Source organism: Ornithorhynchus anatinus, chromosome X5 (assembly GCF_004115215.2).
Source record: "Ornithorhynchus anatinus isolate Pmale09 chromosome X5, mOrnAna1.pri.v4, whole genome shotgun sequence".
NCBI classification, from domain to species: Eukaryota; Metazoa; Chordata; class Mammalia; order Monotremata; family Ornithorhynchidae; genus Ornithorhynchus; species Ornithorhynchus anatinus.
In genome coordinates, this window is record NC_041753.1 from 3,367,683 (window position 1) to 3,390,693 (window position 23,011).

At 52.2% G+C, this 23,011-nt stretch overlaps 2 protein-coding genes across 3 annotated transcripts in view; both read right to left on the bottom strand.

Annotated features, from left to right (window-relative positions):
* Positions 1-638: 638 nt before the first annotated feature.
* Positions 639-8,044, bottom strand: LOC100087254 (SLAM family member 9-like). 2 transcript variants are annotated; one of them, XM_029055755.1, is made up of 5 exons: positions 7,867-8,044; positions 4,338-4,652; positions 2,551-2,838; positions 1,575-1,697; positions 639-1,325 (listed from the first exon to the last, which is right to left on the bottom strand). In XM_029055755.1, exons 1-5 carry the CDS (start codon positions 7,913-7,915, stop codon positions 1,189-1,191), a joined length of 912 nt encoding a protein of 303 aa, XP_028911588.1. In that variant the 5' UTR covers positions 7,916-8,044; the 3' UTR covers positions 639-1,188. The 2 variants fall into 2 exon arrangements, with proteins under 2 accessions (XP_028911588.1, XP_028911587.1); XM_029055754.1 differs by having other exon boundaries at positions 639-1,345.
* Positions 8,045-14,893: 6,849 nt separating this feature from the next.
* LOC103166817 overlaps positions 14,894-23,011 on the bottom strand; it is a 41,395-nt gene continuing 33,277 nt past the window's right edge. Inside the window, exons 11-14 of the mRNA XM_039910863.1 lie at positions 20,690-20,962; positions 19,426-19,557; positions 16,596-16,663; positions 14,894-15,839 (exon numbers count right to left, since the gene is read on the bottom strand). Of these exons, the coding sequence (XP_039766797.1) occupies positions 15,738-15,839; positions 16,596-16,663; positions 19,426-19,557; positions 20,690-20,962 (575 nt within the window). The 3' untranslated portion in view covers positions 14,894-15,737. The remainder of the gene's footprint in view (positions 15,840-16,595; positions 16,664-19,425; positions 19,558-20,689; positions 20,963-23,011) is intronic.

A 23,011-nucleotide genomic window follows, 5' to 3' on the forward strand; every position in this document is an offset into this window, starting at 1 on the left:
GACACAGTCCATGTCCCACATAGGGCTCACAGTATTAATCTCTATTTTACAGATGCGGTGTTTACCAACTCTGTTATATTGTACTCTTCCAAGTGTTTAATATAGTGTTCTGCACACAGGTGTTAATAAATACGATTGAGGTTACTGGGGCACAGAGAAGTGAGGTGACTTGCCCAAGGTCACACAGCAGAGAAGTGGCAGAGCTGGGATTAGAACCCAGGTCCTTTACTGTGCTTAGCACATAGTAAATTTCCTTGTGCCGAGCACTGTATTAAGCACTGGGGTGAGCGCATGATCATCAGCTCAGGCATAGTTCCAGTTTAACAAGTCTCCCAGTCTAACAAGAAGAGACAGAGAAGCAGTGTGGCCTAGTGGAAAGAGCCCAGGCCTGGGCATCAGAGGATCTTGGTTCTAACCCTGGTTCTGTCACTTACCAGCTGTGTGACCTTGGGCGAGTCTCTTAACTTCTCTGTTCTTCAGTTCCCTCATCTGCAACATGGGGAATCAATACCTGTTCTCCTTCCTACTTAGAGTGTGAGCCCCCCTCTGAGGCCTGAATATCTTGTATCTACCCCATTGCTTAGTACAGTGCTTGGCACATAGTAAGTGCTTAACAAATACCACACTTATGGTTATTATTTTCAATTAATCAATTGTGGTTATTGAATGCTTACTATATGCAGCACACTATACTAAGTGCTTGGGGGTCGGGCAGAAGATGTGGAGGTTAAAGTGGTCTCCCTTCCGGCCATTTGTGCGGCATGTTGTTTCAGCAAATGGAGGCAAGTGGCTCACGTCTCCTTACCTCCATCAGTGGGGGATGGGAAGGATTGGGGCTGTCCTTGGACAAGCCTGGAGCGTGGCCAGGGAAGCACCCAAAGTCAAGTCCCGGGGGGAGGGTTCTTTAGGAGCATCCAAGCCCCTTTCAGAGGGGCAGGATCAGAAATGGGAGATTCTGAGTCCCAAGGAGTGGATTTTCCAAGACTAAGGTGGCCTGGGGGAGAGGTCTCATTCTGCAGAATTTTGCTTCTGTGCTCGCGGGTCAGTTGTGGGGGTCGGGAATCGTGGGTGTCCACTCCCTCCCTGGGCCACAGTCGCTTTCCTGCCGTCAGCCGGGCCGCCTGCACAGTCTCTCCGTGGGCCGGGTGTGGCCTCAGTCACTCGGGTTAGCCCAGACCACGCTACTGCTCATATGATATTTTCATAGGTCAATGGGATGCGGGGGTGGTCTCCGCCTTCTGGGTTGGCTGGACGGTCGAGTAAATTGCGGCACTGGCGTTCACTGGGGTCTCTTTCCACGGGCGGTTCAGAGATCGGTGTGGTTCCTGTGGGTTAACACTGTCTCCTGAGTTGAGCAGATCAGAGTAGTTCTAATTGGGAGAAGATCTTGGGGACAAGGAGAGGCAGGGGGCTAAACTCTGGGTGGGGGGTGACAGGATGGGGCAGCAGAGGGCCCCATTCCTCGTGGCGGGGAGATTTGGTGATGGTGGGGGTGGTCTTTACATCTCTATTGCTCTCTATGGCTGGTTAGGGTTAAACTTGGGGGGACACAGAGAGGGCTGGGGATCACCTACTTTGTCTTTGCTTCATCTGCCACCATATGACCAGGACCCCGACCAAGATGATGGATACTACCACCAGGACTAGGACAACCGCACGCACCGTGGTCCGGCTCAATTCCGATGCGTTCATCATGCCTAGAGAAGACATATGGGAGTCGGTGGGGCTTCCCCAGGTGGAATGAGGAGGGGCTGGGGGAGTCCTCGACCAGACTGGGGCCAGGGTCAGGAGATTGGGTTCACTGCCTGGTGTCTCTTTTCTTCCTCTCATCAATCATATTTATTGAGTGCTTACTATGTGCAGAGCACTGTACTAAGTGCTTGGGAGAGTACGACACGGCTGAATTAGCAGGCATATTTCTCATCTTCCCTTCTGGGTGGTCCTCCCTCTCCACTGACTCCTGGGGGTCCTCCCCGCTTCCCCACCGCCCCGTCTACACCTTCTGATGGGTCGGTCCGTCTTCTGGTTCCCCCGAGAGAGAAGCCCCCTGAAAATTGATTCCTGTGGACAATAATAATGATAATTGTGGTATTTGTTAAGCGCTTACTCAGTGCTAAGCACTGGATAGAGGGAAGATAATTAGGTCCCACATGGGGCTCACAGTCTGAGAACAGGCGTTGAATCCCCATTTTGCAGATGACGGAGCTGAGGCCCCGAGAAGTGAAGTGCTTGCCCAAGGTCGCACAGCAGGTAAGCGGCAGAGCCGGGATTAGAACCCAGATCCTCTGACTCCCAGGCCCAGGAGCTTTCCATTAGGCCACGCTGCTTCTCCAAGCGCTTACTGTGTGCAGAGCGCTCTACTAAGCACTGGGAGAGAATACTCAGGTGGGAATTAAGACAAGGTCCCTGTCTCTTGGGGGCTCATGGGGGTCTCCCCAGCACTGGCCAAGTGTGGCCTGGCCCCTGGGTCCCCGGACCCCGGGTGGTCAGCTCAGGCCCCAAGGACGGGAGGGAGGGAAGGCGAGAGGCGGGGGGGATGGAGACAAATACCTGGACAGTGGATCCGGTCAGCGGGGATGGTGTGGGAGCTATTGCTGATGGGGTTTGTGGCTGTGCAAGTGTAGTCTTGGGGAGGGTCCCCGGGCCTCCAGGCGATGCTGAGGACATAGTCGTAGGGGGACACGGAAGTCTCAGGCCCCAGGGGCATCCAGCTAAATGTCACGTTATCCCCTCCCCTGGCCACGGAGCAGGTCAGGGTGACGTTACAGTGGCCGTTGTCAGACGCCGTGGAATTCACCATCATGGAATTCACCATCACCGAGGGCTCCGTCAGCAGATCTGAGAGGGAAAGACCCAAAAGAGGGCGACGAATCATAAATGGTATTTGTTGAGCTCTTACTGTGTGCAGATCACTACACTAAGTGCTTGGGAGAATGCAGTATAACAAGAGTTTCTAGAAACATTTCCTGTCCTTGAGGAGCTTACAGTCTAGAGGGGGAGAAAGGTATTAATATAAATGTGTTGGATATGGTCGTAAGTGTTGTGGGGCTGAGGAAGGGGTGAATAAAAGGGAGCAAATCTAAGTGCAAGAGTGATGTAGAATGGAGTTGGAGAAGAGGAAATGAGGACTTAGTTGGGGAAGGCCTTTTGGAAGAGATGTGCTTTAAATAAGGCTTTGAAGGTGGGGAGAGCAGTGGTCTTTCGGCTAGGAAGAGGGAAGGTGTGCCAGGTCAGAGGTAGGACATGGGCGAGAGGTCGGCGGCGAGATCGAGGTACAGCCAGTAAGTTGGCATTAGAGGAGCGAAGTGTGTGGACTGGATTGTAGTAGGAGAGCCGTGAGGTCACGTAGGAGGGGAGAAGGTGATTGAGTGTTTAATGCCAAATGATGAGGAGTTCCTGTTTGCAGAGGTGGATGGGCAAACTCTGGAGGTTCTTGAGGAGTGGGGACACATGGACTGAACACTTCTGTAGAAAAATGATCCACGTAGCAGAGGGAAGTATGGACTGGAGTGGGGACAGAATACGGTACGACTGAGTTGGCCGACACATTCCGTGCTCACGAGCTTACAGTCTAGAAGGGCCCACAGATATTAATCTAAATAAATACATTGCTGATGTGTACATAGGTGCTGTGGAGCTGAGGTCGGGGTGAATACCGCCTTTAACAACATGGAGGCTAGCTCAGGGAGGAGTCTGGGACGAGGGAAAGCTGTGTGTTTGAGAGTGAGTTTAAAGTCATCCTATTTTGGTGGCACTCTGTGACTGATGAAAGCTTATTTAAAACCTGTTTCCATTTTCGATTCTGCTCACTACAAACACTGAACTTAACATTAATGCTTAAGAAGCAATGTTGCCTCGTGGTTAGAGCATGGGCCTAGGAGTCAGAAGGAACTGGGTTTTAATCCCGGCTCCTCTACTTGTTTGCTTTGTGGGCTTGGGCAAGTCACTACGCTTCTGTGTGCCTCAGTTCCCTCATCTGTAAAATGGGGATTAAGACTGAGAGTCCCACGTGGGGCATGGACTGTGTCCAACCTGATTTGCTTGTTTCTTGCCTAGAGCGTAGTAGAGTGCCTAGTATGTAGTAAGCGCTTAAATACCATCAAAAAAGTCATTTTTAATAGCTTGGCTCATTTAGATGAGAAAGCTTGGGTCCCTGGGTGATTGGGCTTTCCCACACTTCTCCTAGGACCTCATCTCCCTGGACAATTGCATTCTCCCTGGCACAGACCCAGGATTCTTGCTGAGAATTCTCCCGGAAGCTCCCGGAGCAGTGAATGCGGGTGAGTGTTTCCTGTCCAAAGTGGATTCGGAAATGGCTGAATCTCCACGAGACCGACCCCAGATGCGCAGAGAGAACTGGGTGGTGTTGGTGGTTTGGGCAATGCTGACGTCGGCTCTGTAGGTTCCGGCGTCCTCCAGGCTCAGGTTGCCGATGGTCAGGTCGTAGTTGGCGGCGACGATCAGCCGTCCCTTGTATTGCTGAGTGTAGGCGATGATTTGAGGAGGGTTCCCCGGCCCCTCTGGGATCACCGTGGCGATGGCTCCTTTGGAAGTCCAGAAGACGCTCTTGACCTGCCACACTGCTTGGATGTCCAGGGGGAAGGTGACTGACCCTCCGATGGCCCCATTCAGCTCCTGTGGAGCTGCGGCACCTAGAGGCCCAGAAGGGGAGATTAAGACCCCTCCCCACACCACCCCGCCCCCCTCATCCCACCACAGATCACCACTCCCTCTCCCCGACCCCTCAGCTCAATGGTTCACAGCTGAGACTCAAGGGAAACTCTCCCTTCTGTACTCTACCCATTTAGCCCTGGAAGAAGTCCCATTTCTGAATCTCTCCCCCATCAGGAGCAGCCCTCGGAAGAACGCTTAGTAGAGTCCTTTGCACACAGGAGCCACTTCATTAGCGTCATCATCATCATCAGTGGTATTTATTGGGCACTTACTATGCCCAGAGCACTAAGCGCTTGGAAGAGTACAGTGCAAGAGAGTTGGTAGACATGTCCCCTTCCCACTACACTCTTAGTTAATAAATAGTATTGAGAGTTTGATTAGGTTTGCTTTGACCCCTGACCCCCAGCCCATGGCTCTGGCACCCTCAGAAGGGCTGGAGGCATCCAGGTGTGGGTTCCGAGGGTCACTTAGGTGTGAGTTCTGATGGGAAGCAGTGTGGAGTAGTGGCTAGAGCACGGGCCTGGGAGTAAGAAGGTCATGGGTTCTAATCCCTGCTCTGCCACTTGTCTGCTGTGTGACCTCGGGCAAGTCACTTCACTTCTCTGTGCCTCAGTGACCTCATCTGTAACATGGGCATTGAGACTGTGAGCCCCATGTAGGAAAGGGACTCTGTCCAACATGATAAACTTGTTTCTACCCCTGTTCTTAGTACAGTGCCTGGCACATAGTAAGCACTTAACAAATACTACACATTGTTACTCCAAGCAGAATCAATCCACCAATCAATGGGATTTATTGAGCACTTACTGTGTGGAAAGCACTGTACTAAATGCTTTGGGAGGGGAGTAAACTAAGTGCTTGGTGTATCTATCTACAACAGAGATAAAAAAATTTTTTTATGGTATTAAGTGTTTATGCCAGTCACTCCACTAAGCTCTGAGGTGGATACCAGTTGGTCAGGTAGGGTATAGTCCCTATCCCACATGGGGCTCACAGTCTTAATCCCCATTTTACATCTCCTCCCACTCTCTTCTATGTCGCCCTGACTTGCTCCCTTTATTCATCCCTTCTCCCAGCCCCACACCACTTACGTCCATATCTGAAATTTATTTATTTTAATGTCTGTTTCCCCCTCTAGACTGTAAACTCACTATGGGCAGGGAATGTGTCTGTTGTTTCTCTCCCAAGCACTTAAGTACAGTGTTCTACACATATTAAGCATTCAATAAATCATTGGTGAATTGTATGGTACTCTCCCAAACGATCAGTACAGGTACAGTACAGCTCGATTAATAACGTGAATGGATTGATTGATTGAAGAGGCCTGTCAGAGCCCGTGCCTGGGGTGGGAGCCAGGAGAAGGGACCCCCCCCCCCAACCAAGTTAGCCCTGCAGTCACTTTAGTTGCCATGGTGACTATAGTCTTGGTCACGGCAGGAGGTCGTGTGCAGGGGGCTGACTGGAGGGAGTGGGGCAAGGGGGATGGTCAACTGAGTCAGATGGAGGGAAGCGAGGTCAGCCTGTTTTCGGAAAGCAGAAGAGAAAGCCCGAGAAGAGGCTGGGGGGTAGGGACCGATGGAGGACGGAGAGGACGGCAAAACAGTGCACCCCCACAGATAGAGCCTCGGCGTGGGAGTCAGAAAGACCTAGGTTCTAATCCCGGCTCTGCCGCTTGTCTGCTGTGTGACCTTGGGGAAGTTATTTCACTTCTCTGGGTCTCAGTTCCCTCATCTGTAAAATGGGGATTAAAACTGCGAGTCCCATGTGGGATAGGGACTGTGTCCAACCTGATTAGCTTGGATCTACCCCAGTGCTTAGTACAGTGCCTGGCACATAGTAAATACCTAACAAATACCATTTAAAAGAAACCCCCCAAAACAACAGACGACAAGAAAACCTTCAGGAGTCACCATCTTCCATGGACCCTGATGGGAAAGTGTTAATCAGTGGGGTTTTAAGCACTTATTATGTGCCAAGCAATATCTTAACTGCTGGGGGAGATGCAATATAACCAGATCAGTCAATCACTGGGACTTACTGTGAGCAGAGCACTGAACTGACCGCTTGAGAGAGTGCATAGAACAGATTTGGTAGACATGTTCCCTAAGATCAGACACAGTTCTTGCCCCATGTGGGACTCACAGTCTAAGAGGGAGAGAAAACAGGTATCTAATACCCATTTTACAGGTGAGGAAACTGAGGTTCAGATGTTAAGTGACTTGCCTAAAGTCACACTCTAGAAAAGTGATGGAGCCAGGGATTAGATTCCAGGTCCCCTAAATCCCAGGCCCATGATCTTTCCACTAGGCAACGCTGCTTTTCCATGTGCTCCCTGGACACTTTCCCTGGGAGGACTGGGTGCTGAGGTGGGATTCCAATCCAGAAGTCCCGACCCATCCTCAGGGCGCTTCCTTCTCCTGGGAACCCAGGGACCGGACAAATTTGGTAGGGGAGACACATGGGGGTCTCGGGAATCCTGATCTTGCTCCCCTGTCCGGATAGGCGATGGAAGATCTGGGTTCCTGGGTGGGGTAGTCAGAAACCGGGGGGTCCCGGGCAGCTCAGAACAGGGGCCGAGCTCCATACCCGTTGGAGCTGGGTGGAGCCCTGAGATCCGGCTCCAACCCCAGAACCTCTAAGGGGTGAATGTGTCCATAAATAACCCAGCTCCCACCAGCCGCTGCCAGCCGGGCCGTATTTCATTTACCCAGTCCCGCTTCCCTCAGCTGGGGAGAGGAAATGTGGGAGGGCTCAGAAGCCCCCCTGGGAGGGTCGGGGGTAGTCAATATCAGCTCTTCTGTCCTACTGCTGCAACCTCCCGGTTCCCCTCCCCATCCTAGTAGTTGGGGGCATCACCCCCCCAACTCTGCCCTGGCTGTCCCCCACCTCCCCCACTCCCGAGTCTCGGTGGCCCGGTGGTGCAGGGGATGGTCCTCCGGGGAGAGGTCGGGCCTGAAACTTCAGTCCGGGGATCCCCTCAATATCCATCTGATATGGGGAACCCACTTTTCGGGGTTGGGGGGGATGGAGGATGCAAAATCTCAGGGCCAACCTGATGAATTTGTATCTACCCCAGCACTTAGCACAGTACCTGGCACATAATAAAAACTCAACAAATACCATAAACAAAAGAAAATAAAATGAAAAACAGTGAGGGGATGGTTGGGTGGTAGAGAACAGCCCGGCACTTACTTGTTTGCAGATGTAGAAGGGCCTGTAGCCACAGCAGCAGATGGATCATGGCTCCCTCCTGCCTTTCAGCATTGTGTGATGAGGGAAAGAGAAGTAGAGGTGATATGGCTTTTTTGAAATACAGCACTTTAGTTTCAGTTTCGGGTGGCTGTGAAATGTTTCAAATTGTACTTTGGTTGAAACCTCTCTTTCTCTTCCCTTCAAACTGAGTTCCTCTAAGGTAGCACAGCCCAAGGCTCTGTGGTCAGGCCGGGTCCAGGAGCTGGGATGGCCGGGGGCGGCAGGAGGGCCATCAGTCACAGTGGACGCCATAGCCAAATGAGGAAGTTTGCTCGGGGTCTTGACTAGCGGTACCATTGCAGCGACGCTGTGATGGGAGGCTGGGCCTGCGCACCGCAGCCGGCCATGGGATTACATGGGGGAGGGTGGTCAGGAGTGGAGTCCAGATCGGGTTCCCTGACTCCTGCCCCAATCCTGGAGTCTTCTAGAGAGAGGTGGTGTTGGGGCAGAGAGGGTGGAGATGGGGCAAGGAATGGGGGCACCTTCCTCCTCAACTTCATCCTCCTCCTCTTCCAGGGCTTGGGAACTTGAATCCCCAGCAAGAGGTGTGGTCCCTGCACACCAGAAGCTTACAGTCTAGTACTGGGAAGGGGGTGGTGATGAGAGGACCCAGGCCACCAACTGCTCAGTAAGGGAAAGATGTAAGAGAAGCAACGTGGCTCAGTGGAAAGAGGCCGGGCTTGGGAGTCAGAGGTCATGGGTTCAAATCCCCGCTCAATCACTTGGCAGCTGTGTGACTCTGGACAAGTCACTTCACTTCTCTGTGCCTCAGTTACCCCATCTGTAAAATGGAGATTAAGGCTGTGAGCCCCACGTGGGACAACCTGATCACCTTATATCCTCCCCAGCACTTAGAACCATGCTTTGTACATAGTAAGCGCTTAACAAATGCCATCATCACTATTATTATGTCCCCCCTCCCTTACTCTGAGGAACAAGTGAAAGCAGTTCAAGAGATAAAGAAATCTAGGAAAGGAAGAGGTGGCCAGATTTGAGCTGTGTGAGCCTGTCACTGGGCAGGGATTGTCTCTATGTGTTGCCGAAGTGTACATTCCAAGAGCTTAGTACAGTGCTCTGCACATAGTAAGCGCTCAGTAAATACTATTGAATGAATGCATATGAGCCGCAGACGTTGAGAGGGCTGATTGTCGGATAGGGTGGAGAGGCAATCAGGGAGGGCCTCCTGGAGGAGGTGGCGTTTCAGTTGGTTTTACCAGAAAGGAAGGGCGTGGTTGGCGGAGGTGGGGAGGGGGGCGGGTAGGGGCATTGGCTGGGGGGGAGGTGGGTGGGGGAATAGGCTTGGTGCTGGGTGGGGAGGGAGTGGGAAGGGAAGGGGCCTGGAAGGGGATGTGAGAGGGGCCTGGAAGGGGGGGGTATGGGCGGGGCCGTGGTAGGGACCAGGAGAGGCCAGTTCACCTTCCCTGTGTCTACTCGGCCCTGCTGCCGGGCCGTGAGACTTCGCGGATTTCGCCGGGCCTGCTGGGGCTACTGCAGTGGGAGGGATGCAGGGGAGACTCCGGGAGGGGCCGATGTTGCGGCTGCCGCAGCTGGAGGAATGCATGTGAGACCTGGGGTTACTGCAGCGGGAGGGATGCTGGTAAGACGGTAGGGGGGAATGACGTTAGGGCCGCCGCAGCGGGAGGGATGCAGGCGAGATTCCAAGGGGATTGAGGTTGGGGGCGCTGCAGCGGGAGGGTTGGAGGTGAGACTCCGGGGGCAAGGGGGAGGATCTGACGGCGCCGACTGGGGGCGGCCCAGGCTGGTGGTGGAGGAGGCCTTTACGCACACCAAGGGGTTTCAACAGTAGCAGGGGGTGGGGGCCGAAGACCCCCGCCCCATCCCCGCGGGAACCAGCCCGGGGCATCTTCTCCTCCATGGCGGGCCCTGCAGAAGTACTTGCGACCATCCGCCAGCAGCCCTGCCATCCATCCAGCCTTCCTGCCATCCATCCATTCATTCAATAGTACTGATTGAGTGCTTACCGTGTGCAGAACACTGGGCTAAGCGCTTGGGAGAGTGTACTGCAGTAAGAAACAGACACACTCCCTGCCCACAACGAGTTTACAGTCAGGGGTGGAGTGGGGGGATGACGACAGACGTTAATATAAAAAAAAATGACAGGTATGTGCAGAAGTGCTTTGGGCCTGGGAGGGGGAGATGAATAAAGGGAGCAAGTCAGGGCGTCGCAGAAGGGAATGGGAGAAGATGAAGGGAGGGCTTAGTCAGGGAAGGCCTCCTGGAGGAGATGGACCTTCAATAAGGCTTTGAAAGGTGGGAGAGCTATTGTCTGGGGGATTCGTGGAGGGAGGGCGCTCCAGGCCACAGGCAGGACGAGGGCCGGGGGTCGGTGGCGAGGTAGACGAGATGGAGGCCCAGTGAGAAGGTTGGCATTGAAGGAGCGAATTGTGTCGGCTGGGTTGCAGAAGGAGAGAAGGGAGTTGAGGTGGGAGGGGGCGAGGTGATGGACGGCTTTCAAGTCGATGGGGAGGAGTTTCTGTTTGATGCCGAGGTGGATGGGCAACCACTGGAGTGTTCTGAGGAGTGGGGTGACGTGTACTGAATGTTTTTGTAGAAAAAAATGATCCGGGCAGCAGAGTGAAGTATGGATCAGAGTGGGGAGAGACGGGAATGTAGGAGGTGAGCAAGGAGGCTGATGCAGTAATCCAGGTGGAATAGGATGGCTGATTGTATTAACGTGGGAGCAGTTTGGATGGAGAGGAAAGGGAGGATTTTAGCGACGTTGTGAAGGTGGGACCAACAGGATTTAGTGATTGAGTATGTGGGTTGAATGAGAGAGAGGAGTCAAAGATAATGCCAAGGCTTGTCAGAAAGGACGGTGGTGCCGTCTACAGTGGTGGGAAAGTAAGGGGGAGGACACGGCACGGACCCCGGAGTGCCACCCACCCACCCACTGGGGAACTGTGGCTTCTCACCCTCCCTTGGGGGAAGAGGAAGAATGTGTGTGTGTGTGTGTTGTCTACTTGGTTTTTTTTTGCCTACTTGTTTTGTTTTGCTGTCTGTCTTCCCCCTTCTAGACTGTGAGCCCGTTGCTGGCAGGGACTGTCTCTCTCTGTTGCTGAACTGTACTTCCCAAGCGCTTAGTATAGTGCCCTGCACACAGTGAGCGCTCAATAAATACGATTGAGTGAATGAATGCCAAACTGCTGGGGATTCTGTGTGAGTTTTAAATTTCTTTAATATATTCCCCGGTTCGCTTCTACTTTTTACGGTGGGTCGGAGCAGTTAGGGGCTTTTCGTGAATTCAGGAACTAAAACTATGCAATTTTTTTTATATATCTGCAAATAAAGCCGTGGACTTTTTTGCGGGAGCTGTTTGAAGGGGGAGGAGGGTTAAGGCAGGAGGGCTGCTTTTTCTGAGGGAGGCCAGAAGGGGGCGCTGCGACCCGTGTCTCTACCTGATTTTCCCACCGCTTAATATTGGGCTTTTTAAAAATAACAAAACGGTTTTTAAGTGTTTATTATGTGCCAGGTACTGTACTAAGCACCGGGGGTAGAAAGAGGCTGATCATGGCTTAGTGGAAAGATCCCGGGTTTAGGAGTCGAAAGCTGTGGATTCTCAATCTGGCTCCACCATTCGTCAGCTGTGTGACTTTGGGCAAGTCACTTAGCTTCTCTGTGCCTCAGTTATCTCATCTGTAAAATGGGGATTAAGACTGTGAGCCCTTTGTGGGACAACCTGATGATCTAGTATGTAAGTCACCTAACTTCTCTGTGTCTCAGTTACCTCATCTGTAAAATGGGGATTAACTGTGAACCTCACAAGGGTCAACCTGATTACCCTGTATCTATCCCAGAGCTTAGAACAGTGCTCTGCACATAGTAAGTGCTTAACAAATACCAACATTATAATTATTATTATTACCCCAGTGCTTAGAATAGTTCTTGGCACATAGTAAGCACTTAACAAATGCCATCATTATCATTATTATACTATATTAATATGTCCCACATGGGGCTCACAGTACTAATCCCCATTTTATAGTTGAGCTGTCTACCGACTCTTTATATTGTACTCCCCCAAGCGCTTAGTAAAGTGCTCCAAACACAGTTAGTGCTCAGTAAATATGATTGATTGAGGTAACTGGGCACAGAACCTAGGTCAATCAATCATTTTTTGAGCACCTACTGTGTGCAGAGCATTGTAACTAAGTGCTTGATACCGAGGCCTGTGCTCTTTCTCCCAGGAAATCAATCAATCAATGATATTGAGCGCTTGCTGCGTGAAGAGCACTGCACTAAGTACTTGGGAGAGTACAAGGTAACAGTAGGTGGGCCGAGGGTCAGAGTGAATGGCGTATTGTGTCCCCGGGGGTTGGGCCGAGGTCCGGGGAGGGGGCTTAGGGTAGTGTTTCTCAGTCTGAGCAGCCTGGCCCTCTTGGAATGTTGGAAGAAGTAAGAGAGGAGGGTATGGGCACTTCCTGTTTCGGGGTACAAGCCAGGCAAGGCTCTGTGGTGCCAGCGGCCTCCGTCTGGGGTGAGGGGCACCCAGGAGGGTGGGAAACGCCGAGCCTTCTTTGCTCTCAAGCAGACACACCCCTGCATGCCTCTTTCTCTATTCCATCTCTCGGTTTCCTTTTCATCTCATTCTTCCGCCGTCATCATTCCTCTGCCGCCATCTCTGATTTATCTCAGATTATCTGGGTCTCTCCATCCCCTATTGCAGCTGCCAGAGCCTGGGGGTCTCTGGAAATGACGGAAATGGTGCCCCTCCCTCCACCCCTTAGGGTGGGGGAGGGGGCCCACACACCGTTTTCTGGCACGGAGAGATGTGGGCTGCAGCACCTGTAAGGAAGGAAGTCACCACCACGGTACGGGGGCCCAGGGGTTTGTTTAGCTTGGTTCAGCGGTTTGCTACTCAACGAACTATTCACTGGGGTATTTGTTAGCCCTTATTATGTGCCAAGCACTGTACTAAGTATGGGGGTAAATATAAGATCATCAGGTCCCACATAGGACTCACAGTCCAAGTAGGAGGTTGAAAATGGGTGAATGGATTCCCCATTTTGCAGATGAGGGAACCGAGGCCCAGAGAAGTGTAGTAATTTGCCCAGGGTCACTCAGCAAGGAATCAGCAGAGGTGAATTTAGAATCCAGGTCCTCTGACTCCCAGGCCCGGATTTTCCCCTGCAACCTGCCTCCTCAACTCCTTCCCGTTCTCCACCCTGGGTTATAATTCTACTACTGCTAATAATGATGGCATTTGTTAAGCACTTACCGTGTGCCAAGCACTGTTCTAAGCACTGGGGGGATACAAGGTCATCAGGTTGTCCCACGTGGGACTCACAGTCTTAATCTCCATTTTACAGATGAGGTAACTGAGGCACAGAGAAGTTAAGTGACTTGTCCCAAGTCTCACAGCTGACAAGTGATGGAGCCAGGATTAGAACCCATGACCTCTGACTCCCAAGCCCGTGCTCTTTCCACTAAGCCACGCTGCTTCTCTTATACACTCCAACATCATCATCATCGTCACTGGTATTTGAGCGCTTACAGTGTGTAGAGCACTGTACTAAACGTCTGGGAGAATACGATACAACAGAGTTGGCAGCCACCTTCCCTGCCCACAACAAACTTACTCCTGCCAAGGAGGGCAAGCTGCTTCAGGGGTGGAGCCCAGTGATCCCCTGAGTCTCACGCTGGCCTTGAAGGTTACACAGCAGGAAAGTGGTGGAACTAAGATTAGGTTCCATCTCTGGACTCCCAATCCTCCGCGCTCTCCACTAGGCCATGGTGCCTTTTTTACGGTATCTTTTAGGCGCTTACTATAGGGTACTGTACTAAGCTCTGGGTAGATACAAGATCGGCAGGTTGGACAGAGTCCCTGTCCCACATGGGGCTCACAGTCTTAATCCCCATTTTAGAGATGAGGTAACTGAGGCCCAGAGAAGTAAAGTGACTTAACCAGGGTCACCCGGCAGACAAGTGGCGGAGCCAGGATTAGAATTCTGGTCCTTCTGACTCCCGGGCCCGTGCTCTGTTCACTGGGCCACACTGCTTCTCTCCTCTTCTCGGCCATCTCTCAAGAGATCTCCCACCTGCTTTCAAATTCTACTTCTTCCACCTCTGGCTGTTTATTATTGTATTGTACTCTCCCAAGCAATTAGTATGGTCTTCTGCACACAGTAAGCGTTCAATAAATATGATTGAATGGGTGAATGAATGAATGGCTCTGACCCCAACCATCTCACCTTCTCAAAACCTTTCTGCCCTCTTTTCTTCTTCCCTCTCTGATAGCCCCCAGCAATCACTCTCTCTCCAAAGGCTCCTTCCACACGGCCTCGAGAGGCCCAAGGTCACGTAGCAGACAAGTGGTAGAGCCAGGATTAGAGCCCAGGTCCTCTGGCTCCCGGGCCCGTGCTCTATCCCCTAGACCATGATGTTTCCCTTCTGATGGGGCGTCATTTGGGGGTTCACCCAAGGTCCTGGGGGACACTCCGGCCAGGCACAATGCTGGAAGGGCAAGAGTGTGGATGGATGGGGCGGGGGGAATTCCAGATTAAAGAAATCAAGAGAATCATGTGATCAGAAAGCTGAGTCTTTCACACCCACCAGTACCATCAGCCGATTGCGGTGGTGTGGGTGGGGAAATCTGTGCTCCCCCTAGAGCATGCCCTATTGGGTATAAATACCCACAGCCCTGGATTGGTAGAGGGGAAATGGGTGAAGCTGGTTACCACCTCCCCTGCCACCAACTGCCACCGCCCCTCTCTCCCTCACCCTACCTGGGAGGATTTGAACCGGTGCCCGGGAGGGGCAGAGAACGGCAGGTGGTTGGGAGGAGCTGGGAGCCAGGGCTGTTCACACGTTTCAGTGGGGACCCCCATCCCCACCCTCCCGTCTCTGTTTTGGCCAGGCTCACTCTCTCACCGTCCTCCTCCCCACCTGACCCTGATTTTCCCCACCTCTGAGCCCATGCCTGCCCCTTCAATCAATCAATCAACCAATCAACCAATCAGTCGTATTTATTGAAGGCTTACTCTGGGCAGAGCACTGTACTAAGCGATTGGGAGAGTGCGATATAACAGAATCGCCAGGCACGTTCCATTCCCACAGTGATTCAGGCTTTGCTCAAGCCTCCTAGCTTGAATGAGAGACATCCTCGTCTCTCTGCATTAAATGTCCACTCTGGATGAGGTAGGAAATCAGTGAGGTAAGGAAACTGGGGCCAAGGTGACTGAGAGCTCTAAAGCTGATGCCGAAAAGTTTGCATAAATAAAGAATGAATCCGTTACTTTTTTATCCATGAGCCTCAGGAATTGGGGTCGGAGGGCAGAAGATGAGGAGTTAAAGTGGTATTGCTTCCATCCAGCCGTTCGTGCAGCATGTTGTTTCAGCAAATTGAGGCAAGCGTTTCACATCTCTATATCTCCATGTGTGGAGGACGGGAAGGACTTGGGCTGTTTTTGGACAAGCCTGGAGCGTGGCCAGGGCAGAACCCCCAAGTCAAGGCCGGCGGGGAAGGTTCTTCTGAAGCATCTGGGCCCCTTCCAGAGGGACATGATCAGAAACGGGGGATTCTGAGTCACGAGGAGCGGATCGTCCGAGGCCTGGGGGTCTCAGTCCGAGGAAGTGGAGATTTTCCCTTTGGCTTTCCTGGTGTTTGCCACCGAGGGGTTCCCGAGTCAGCCGCGGGCATCAGGAATCGTGAGAGCCGCTCCCGCTTGAGGTCCAGTTGCTTTTCTGGCTGCCCGGACGATTTCTCCATGGGCGAATGTGGCCTTGTTCACTGGGATGAGAGCAGGCCACGCTGCTGTTCGCATGCTGTTTACATGCTGTTCACAAGATTCTGTTCACATGATCTTTTCGTAGGTCAAGGGGGTTAGGGAGGGACTCTCCACCTTCTTGGCTGGCTGGACGGTCGAGTAAATCGTGGTCTCTTTATGCGGCGGTTCCTGTGGGAGAACGCTGTCGCTTGAGTGGAGTGGACCAGAGTAGTTCTCACCAGAGAAGGGATTGGGAATGAGAAAGAGGGGACACTAGATTGGAGACTGGGGGGACGGCGGCAGGATAGAGGCAGCAGAGAGGCCCATTCCTCGTGGCGGGACGAGAGCAGATTTGGGGAGAGGAGTTTATAGCCCTGCTTAAATGCTTCTTGATATGGTGGGAACAAGATACGTGCCCCGCCCCGGCACCTGGCTCGCATTCTGGTTGTCCACTGGGGTCCCGCCCAGGACCATGGACCACCCGATGCGGCCCAACAGTGGAGGAGGGGGTGCCTCCGTGTGTGCCAAGGTGTCCCTTGGGGCGAGGAGGACCCCCTAAGAGCTGCGGTTCATGCCCCCATCAACAGAGGGGTGTCAGCCTCCGTCTCTCTCCGCCGCCTCCAACAGTGAGTGGGTCTCCCTGGAGGGTCACCACCACCTCGGGGAGGTCACAGCAGGGTGGGGAAGGACCGGCGGAGGTGTCCGGGTAGTTCAGAAGGGGCCGTGGATTAAGGGGAGAATCCATCTGCCCCGGGTGGGTTGGAAGTTGGCCTAATGGGGGCGGAGGGGGGCAGAGGCGAAGCAAGGGCGAGGGTCCATCTAGATCCAGGAGGATGGGGGGCAGGGGGTGACCAGGCCTCGGTCCCTGTAGGCTCCCCCCCCCGGGTGCCATGGTGCGGAGGCGGCGGCTCCGCCCCGGCCCGGTGGCTCTCGGAGGGGACTCACCCGTTGTGCGTGGCTGTGCTGGACCTGGGCATACAGTGTGTTTCCCTCCACGGTCTCGGCCTCAGCCCCTGGAACACAAGAGGCTGGCACCATCATCCCCCACCTCTCCTCTCTCCGCCTCCCCTTCCAGAGCTGGAAGGTTGCAGTTCTGCGGGGAGGAGGTTCACAGTGGCAGGTGAAGGGTGGAGGGTCCCTGGCCTGGTCTGGGATGGGTGAAATCCCTCCTGGATCCTCATCGGTCCTGTCCGCCCCTAGCGCCCGCTGACCCTCGGGTCCCTACCCAGAGAGGGGCTTCTGTACCTGTGGGCCGCTAACCGCAGAGTCGGGTGGGGGGTAAACGGCCCCCGGCCCCTCTGGCATCAGGGATGCAGACCTGGGAGGTTGAGGGGTGGCCCCACTCCGGAGGGAAATAGTGTTGCCTAATGGATAGAGCACCAGCTCGGGAGTCAGAAGGACCTGGGTTCTAATCCCAATTCACCCTCTGTGGAACCTTGGACAAGTCCTTCCCTTCCCTGGGCCTCAGCTCCCTCATCTGTAGAAGGGGGGTTGAGATTTGTGAACCCCATGTGGGACAGGGACTGTGCCCAATGCGAGTGGCTTGCATCACCCCAGCGCTTAGTACAGTACCTGGCTCATACTAAGCACTTAAAAACATACCATTAAAAAAAAGATGGTGGTGGAGGGTTGGCTTTGTCCCAGGGTGAGAAGGGAGAGGGTTCAGGAGGGCTTCTAGGTACAACACAACAGACAGATAGGTTCTCTGCCCATAATGAGGCAGCTCCGTTGCCCAAGGCTACTGCTCAGTGGAGGGGGCAGTGGGAAGGGAGGCAGTCCGATGGCTGGGAATGGTTGGCATAAATGGGCATCAGCCACCCTCTTTGAATTATCCCAGAGGACCTGAGGAGATCCCGCCCTCCGGTAATGTTACCCAGGGCACCACCAATCCCCTAAAGCCCCCTCCTGAAAGCTCTGCCCAGTGGCCCTTCAACGGGTACCTGTGACCCATGAGGGGATGAACAAATAAACGGGCAAATTCCAGGCTGGGGGAGATGGAGAAGGTCCCACAACGGCCCTAGGGGTGGAGAGGGCGAGAGTGGAACAGGGTCTTGGAATTTTTTTTGTTGTTGTGGTATTTGTTAAGCGCTTACCTGTGCCTGGCTCTGTTCTAAGCTCTAGGGTAGATATTCATTCATTCATTAATAATGTTGGCATTTATTAAGCGCTTACTATGTTCAGGACACTGTTCTAAGCCCTGGGGGAGATACAGGGTAATCAGGTTGTCCCACGTGAGGCTCACAGTTAATCCCCATTTTACAGATGAGGGAACTGAGGCACAGAGAAGTTAGGTGACTTGCCCACAGTCACACAACTCATTCAATAGTATTTATTGAGCGCTTACTAAGCACTATACTAAGCGCTTGGGATGTACAATTCGGCAACAGATAGAGACAACCCCTGCCCATTGACGGGCTTACAGCCTAATCGGGGGAGACAGACAAAAACAATAGCAGTAAATAGATTCAAGGGGATGTACATCTCATTAACAAAATAAATAGGGTAATAAAATATATACAAATGAGCAAATGAACACTGTGCTGAGGGGAGGGGAAGGGAGAGGGGGAGAAGCAGAGGGAAAGGGGGGAAAGGGGGCTTAGCTGAGGGGAGGTGAAGGGGGGGACGGCAGAGAGGCAGCAGAGGGAGCAGAAGGAAAAGGGGAAGCTCAGTCTGGGAAGGCATCTTGGAGGAGATGAGCTCTCAGTAGGGCTTTGAAGAGGGGAAGAGAGTTAGTTTGGCGGAGGTGAGGAAGGAGGGCATTCCAGGACAGCAAGAGGACGTGGGCCAGGGGTCGATGGCGGGATAGGAGAGAATGGGGGATGGTGAGGAGGTGGGCGGCAGAGGAGAGGAGCCTACGGGGTGGGCAGTAGAAAGAGAGAAGGGAGGAGAGGTAGGAGGGGGCAAGGTGATGGAGACCTTGAAGCCTAGAATGAGAAGTTTTTGTTTCGTGCGGAGGTTGATAGGCAACCACTGGAGGTTTTTAAGCGGAGTGACATGCTCAGAGCGTTTCTGCAGGAAGATGCTGCTGAGGGCAACGGAAGCCATCGCCCGTCCCTTCGGAACGGCACTCGCCTGTCTCTCAGGACCGACTGACCCATGTTCAACTGCTGTTCACATGGAACCCTTCTCCACTTCGGCCTTCAAAGCTCTTGTTTGAATATTTGCTATAAGCTATATAAGCTATAAGCTATAATTGGGTTGGACACAGTCCCTGTTCTATGAGAAGCAGCGTGGTTTAGTGGAAAGAGCACCGGCATGGGAGTCAGAGGTCATGCGTTCTGATCTCGGCTCTGTCACTTATCAGCTGTGTGACTTCGGGCAAGTCACTTAACTTCTCTGTGCCTCAGTTCCCTCATCTGTAAAATGGGGATTAAGACTGTGAGCCCCACGTGGGACAACCTTGTATCAACCCCAACGCTTAGAACAGTGCTTTGCACACAGTAAGCGCTTAACAAATACCATAATAATTATTATTATTAGTATGTAGGGCTTGCAGTCTTAATCTCCATTTTACAGATGAGGGAACTGAGGCACAGAGTTCATTCATTCATTCAATCGTATTAATTGAGCACTTACTGTGTGCAGAGCACTGTACTAAGTGCTTGGAAAGTACAATTCCCCACATCAGGGCCCTGGAATGGGACTTTATGGGTGCTGGGAAACCCAACCCCTCTGGCAACCATCCTCTGCTGCCCCATTTTGAGCCGTGGGCGGACGGACGGGCTGGCAGACACACCGGGGGGGAGGAGGGGGCGGGCAGGGAGGGGTCACCCACCTTGTCTTGTCCTTATCTGCCTCCAGTTGACCGTGAACCCAATCCCAATGAAGACGGCGACACCAACTACCACCAGGACTGTCACAACCACGGTCACAGTGGTCTGGCCTGTGTTTAATTCCTTCACTGTGTCTAGAGAGGACATATGGAAGTTGTTGGTGGGGCAGACTGGGGAGGAGGCCGGGGGACTGTTCGACGGGGCCAGGGTCAAGGTCACAAGATCAGGTTCACTATCTGGTGCCCTTCCTCTTCCTCCTCTCTTATCAATCAATCAATTGTATTTATTAAGCACTTACTACGTGCAGACGTTAAGTGCTCCGGAGAACACAATACAACAGAATTAGTAGATATGATCCTTATTTTCCCTTCAAAGTCACCCCCGCCCTTTTCCATTGACTCCTTGGAGTCCTCACTGCTTCCCCACTGTCCCGTCTACACCTTCTGATGGGCCAGGCCGTCTTCCGGTTTCCCCAAGGAGAAGCCCTCCAAAAATCAACTCCCTGAGGACAGTGATAATAACAATGCTAATTGTGGTATTCGTTAAGGGCTAAATGCTAAGCATGTGAGCTCCATGTGAGATAATCAGGTCCCACACTGGGCTCACAGTCCAAGTGACATTGAATCCCCATTTTGCAGATGAGGAAACTGAGGCTCAGTGACATGAAGTGACTTGCTCAAAGTCACACAGACTTTGAGAGAAGCAGCGTGGCTCAGTGGAAAGAACACGGGCTTTGGAGTCAGAGGTCATGAGTTCGAATCCCAGATCTGCCACTTGTCAGCTGTGTGACTGTGGGCAAGTCACTTAACTTCTCTGTGCCTCAGTTACCTCATCTGTAAAATGGGGATTAAGACTGTGAGCCCCACGTGGGACATCCTGATTCCCCTGTATCTACCCCAGCTCTTAGAACAGTGCTCGGCACATAGTAAGCGCTTAACAAATACCAACATTATTATTATTATTATTACACAGCAGTGGCAAAGTTAGGATTAGAACTCAGGTCTTCTTACTCCCAAGCCAGGGATCTTTCCACTAGGCCACTCTGCTGATCTAAGCACTTACTGTGTGCAGCACACTGTACTAAGTGCTGGGAGAGAATACACAGGTGGGAATAAAGACAGGGTCCCTGTCCCCCCGGGGGCTCATGGGGGTTGCCCCCACACTGCCACTGATGGAGGACAAATCTCCGAATCCCAGACCCCAGGTGGTCACCTCAGGCACATAGGACGGGAGGAAGGGAGGGAGGTCAGGGAAGGGGACTGGTACCTGCACAGAAGATCTGGTTAGCAAAGACCGTGTGGGAACTGTGGCTGACGGGGTTTGTGACTGTGCATGTGTAGTTTGGGGGAGGGTCCTTGGAGCTGTGGAAGATGTTGATGACGGAGCCGTTGGGGGACACAGTTTTCTCCCGTACCGAGGGCGTCCAGCTGAATGTCACGTTATCCCCTCCTCTGGCCACGGAGCAGGTCAGTGTGATGATACAGGTGCCATTGACAGACACCGAGGAGTTCACCATTACTAAGGGCTCCATCAGCTGATCTGGGGGGGTAAAGGCCCAAAAGGGAGGTGAATCAATCAATGGTATTTACTAAAGGCTTACTGTATGTAGAGAACCATAGAAAGCTCTTGAGAGAATACAGTATAACAGAGTTGCTAGAGGTGTTCCCTTCCCACAAGGAGTTTACAGTCTAGAGTGGGAGACAGACATTAAATAAATGACGGAGATGGACAGAAGTGCTGTGGGGCTGAGGAAGGGATGAATAAAAAAGAGCAAATCCAGGTGCAAGGGTGACGCAGAAGGGAGCTGGAAAAGAAATTTCTTGGAAATGATGTGCCTTCATTAGCGCTTTGAAGTAGGGGAGAGTCATTCCCTGTTAGATATGAGGAGAGAAGGTGTTCTAGGCCAGAGACAGGATGTGGGTGGGAGGTCAGTGGCGAGTCAGATGAGTTGGAGATTCATCGAGTTAGGTTGGCAATAGAAGAGTGAAGTGTGCGGACTGGTTTGTAATAGGAGAGCGGCAAAGTGAGGGAGGAGGGGGCAAAGTGATTGAGTCCTATGGTGAGCTTCTGTTTGATGTGGAGGTGAGTGGGCAACCAGTGTAGGTTCTTGAAGACTGGGGAAACATAGACTGAACATTTTTGTACAAAAATAATCCGGGCAGCAAAGTGAAGTAAGAACTAGAGTAGGGAGAGAATACAACACAACAGAGTTCATAGATGTGGAAGAAACAAAGTAACATGGCCTAGTATTCATTCATTCATTCATTCAATCATATTTATTAAGCACTTACTGTGTGCAGAACACTGTACTAAGTCCTTGGGAAAGTACAATGCAACAATAAATAGTGACAATCCCTGCCCATCCCACAAGCTCACAGTCTAGAGGGACAGCTAGTAGAGGCACCTAGGGCCTGGGAGTCTGAAGGAATGGGTTTTAATCCCAGATCTGCCACTCGTCTGCTGTGTGACTTTGGGCAAGTCATTTAACTTCTCTGTACCTCAGTTTCCTCAACTGTAAAATGGGGATACCTGCTCTCCCTCCTACTTAGACTGTGAGTCCCATGCAGGTCAGGGACTAATTAACTTGTACCTTCCCCAGTGCTTAGAACAGTGTTTGACACACAGTCACCACTTAACAAACAACATGAAAAATAAATGTTCCCTGCCCACCAGGATCTTAGAGATTAGAGGGGTAGACAGACATTAATATAAATAAATAAATTGCTGATATGTTCGTAACTACGGTGGGGCTGAGGACAGGGTGACTATCAACTTTAAGGGCTTGGAAGGTGAGCTCAGGGAGAAGTCTGGAACAAGGGAAAGTGGTGTGTTTGTGAGTGAATTTTATGTCATCCTTTTCTGACGGTGCTCTGTGACTACCTGTTTATCTGGTGAAAGCTTATTACAGTTTCTGTTTATGGTTCTGTTTACCACAACCACAGAACTTAAAGCTACTGCTTAGAGAAACAGTGTAGTGGCTAGAGCCTGGGCCTGAAAGTCAGAAGGACCTGAATTCTAATCCCAGCTCCGCCACTTGTCTGCTGTGTGACCACGGACAAGTCACTTCACTTCTCTGTTCCTCAGTTTCTTCATCTGTAAAGTGGGATTTGGTAATAATAATAATAATAATGTTGGTATTTGTTAAATGCTTACTATGTGCCGAGCACTGTTCTAAGGACTGGGGTAGATACAGGGTAATCAGGTTATCCCATGTGAAGCTCATAGTCAATCCCCATTTTACAGATGAGGTAACTGAGGCACCGAGAAGTTAAGTGACTTGCTCAAAGTCACACAGCTGACAGGTGGCAGAGCGGGGATTAGAACCCATGACCTCTGACTCCTAAGCCCGTGCTCTTTCCACTGAGCCAATTAAGACTGTGAGCCCCATGTGGAACAGGGACTGTGTGTAACCTGATTAGCTTGTATCTACCTCAGCGCTTAGTACAGTGCCTGAGATATAGTAAGTGCTTAACAAATATCTTAAAAAGGGTCATTTTTTATGGCTCAGCTCATAGACATGAGAAAGCCTGGGTCCCCAGAGGTCTGGAGTCCCCAGACTTCTCCTGGGACCTCATCTCCCCAGACAAT

Bases quoted from the DNA above. Each gene is read 5' to 3' on its own strand.
- LOC100087254 (XM_029055755.1), bottom strand. From the start codon at position 7,915: ATGATCCATCTGCTGCTGTGGCTACAGGCCCTTCTACATCTGCAAACA. The intron at 2,839-4,337 runs GTCGGTCTCGTG...TTTCCCTCTCAG, and splicing joins GTTCTCTCTGCGCATCTGGG to ATCTGCTGACGGAGCCCTCG. The intron at 1,326-1,574 runs GTAGGTGATCCC...GTTAACCCACAG, and splicing joins GCAGATGAAGCAAAGACAAA to GAACCACACCGATCTCTGAA.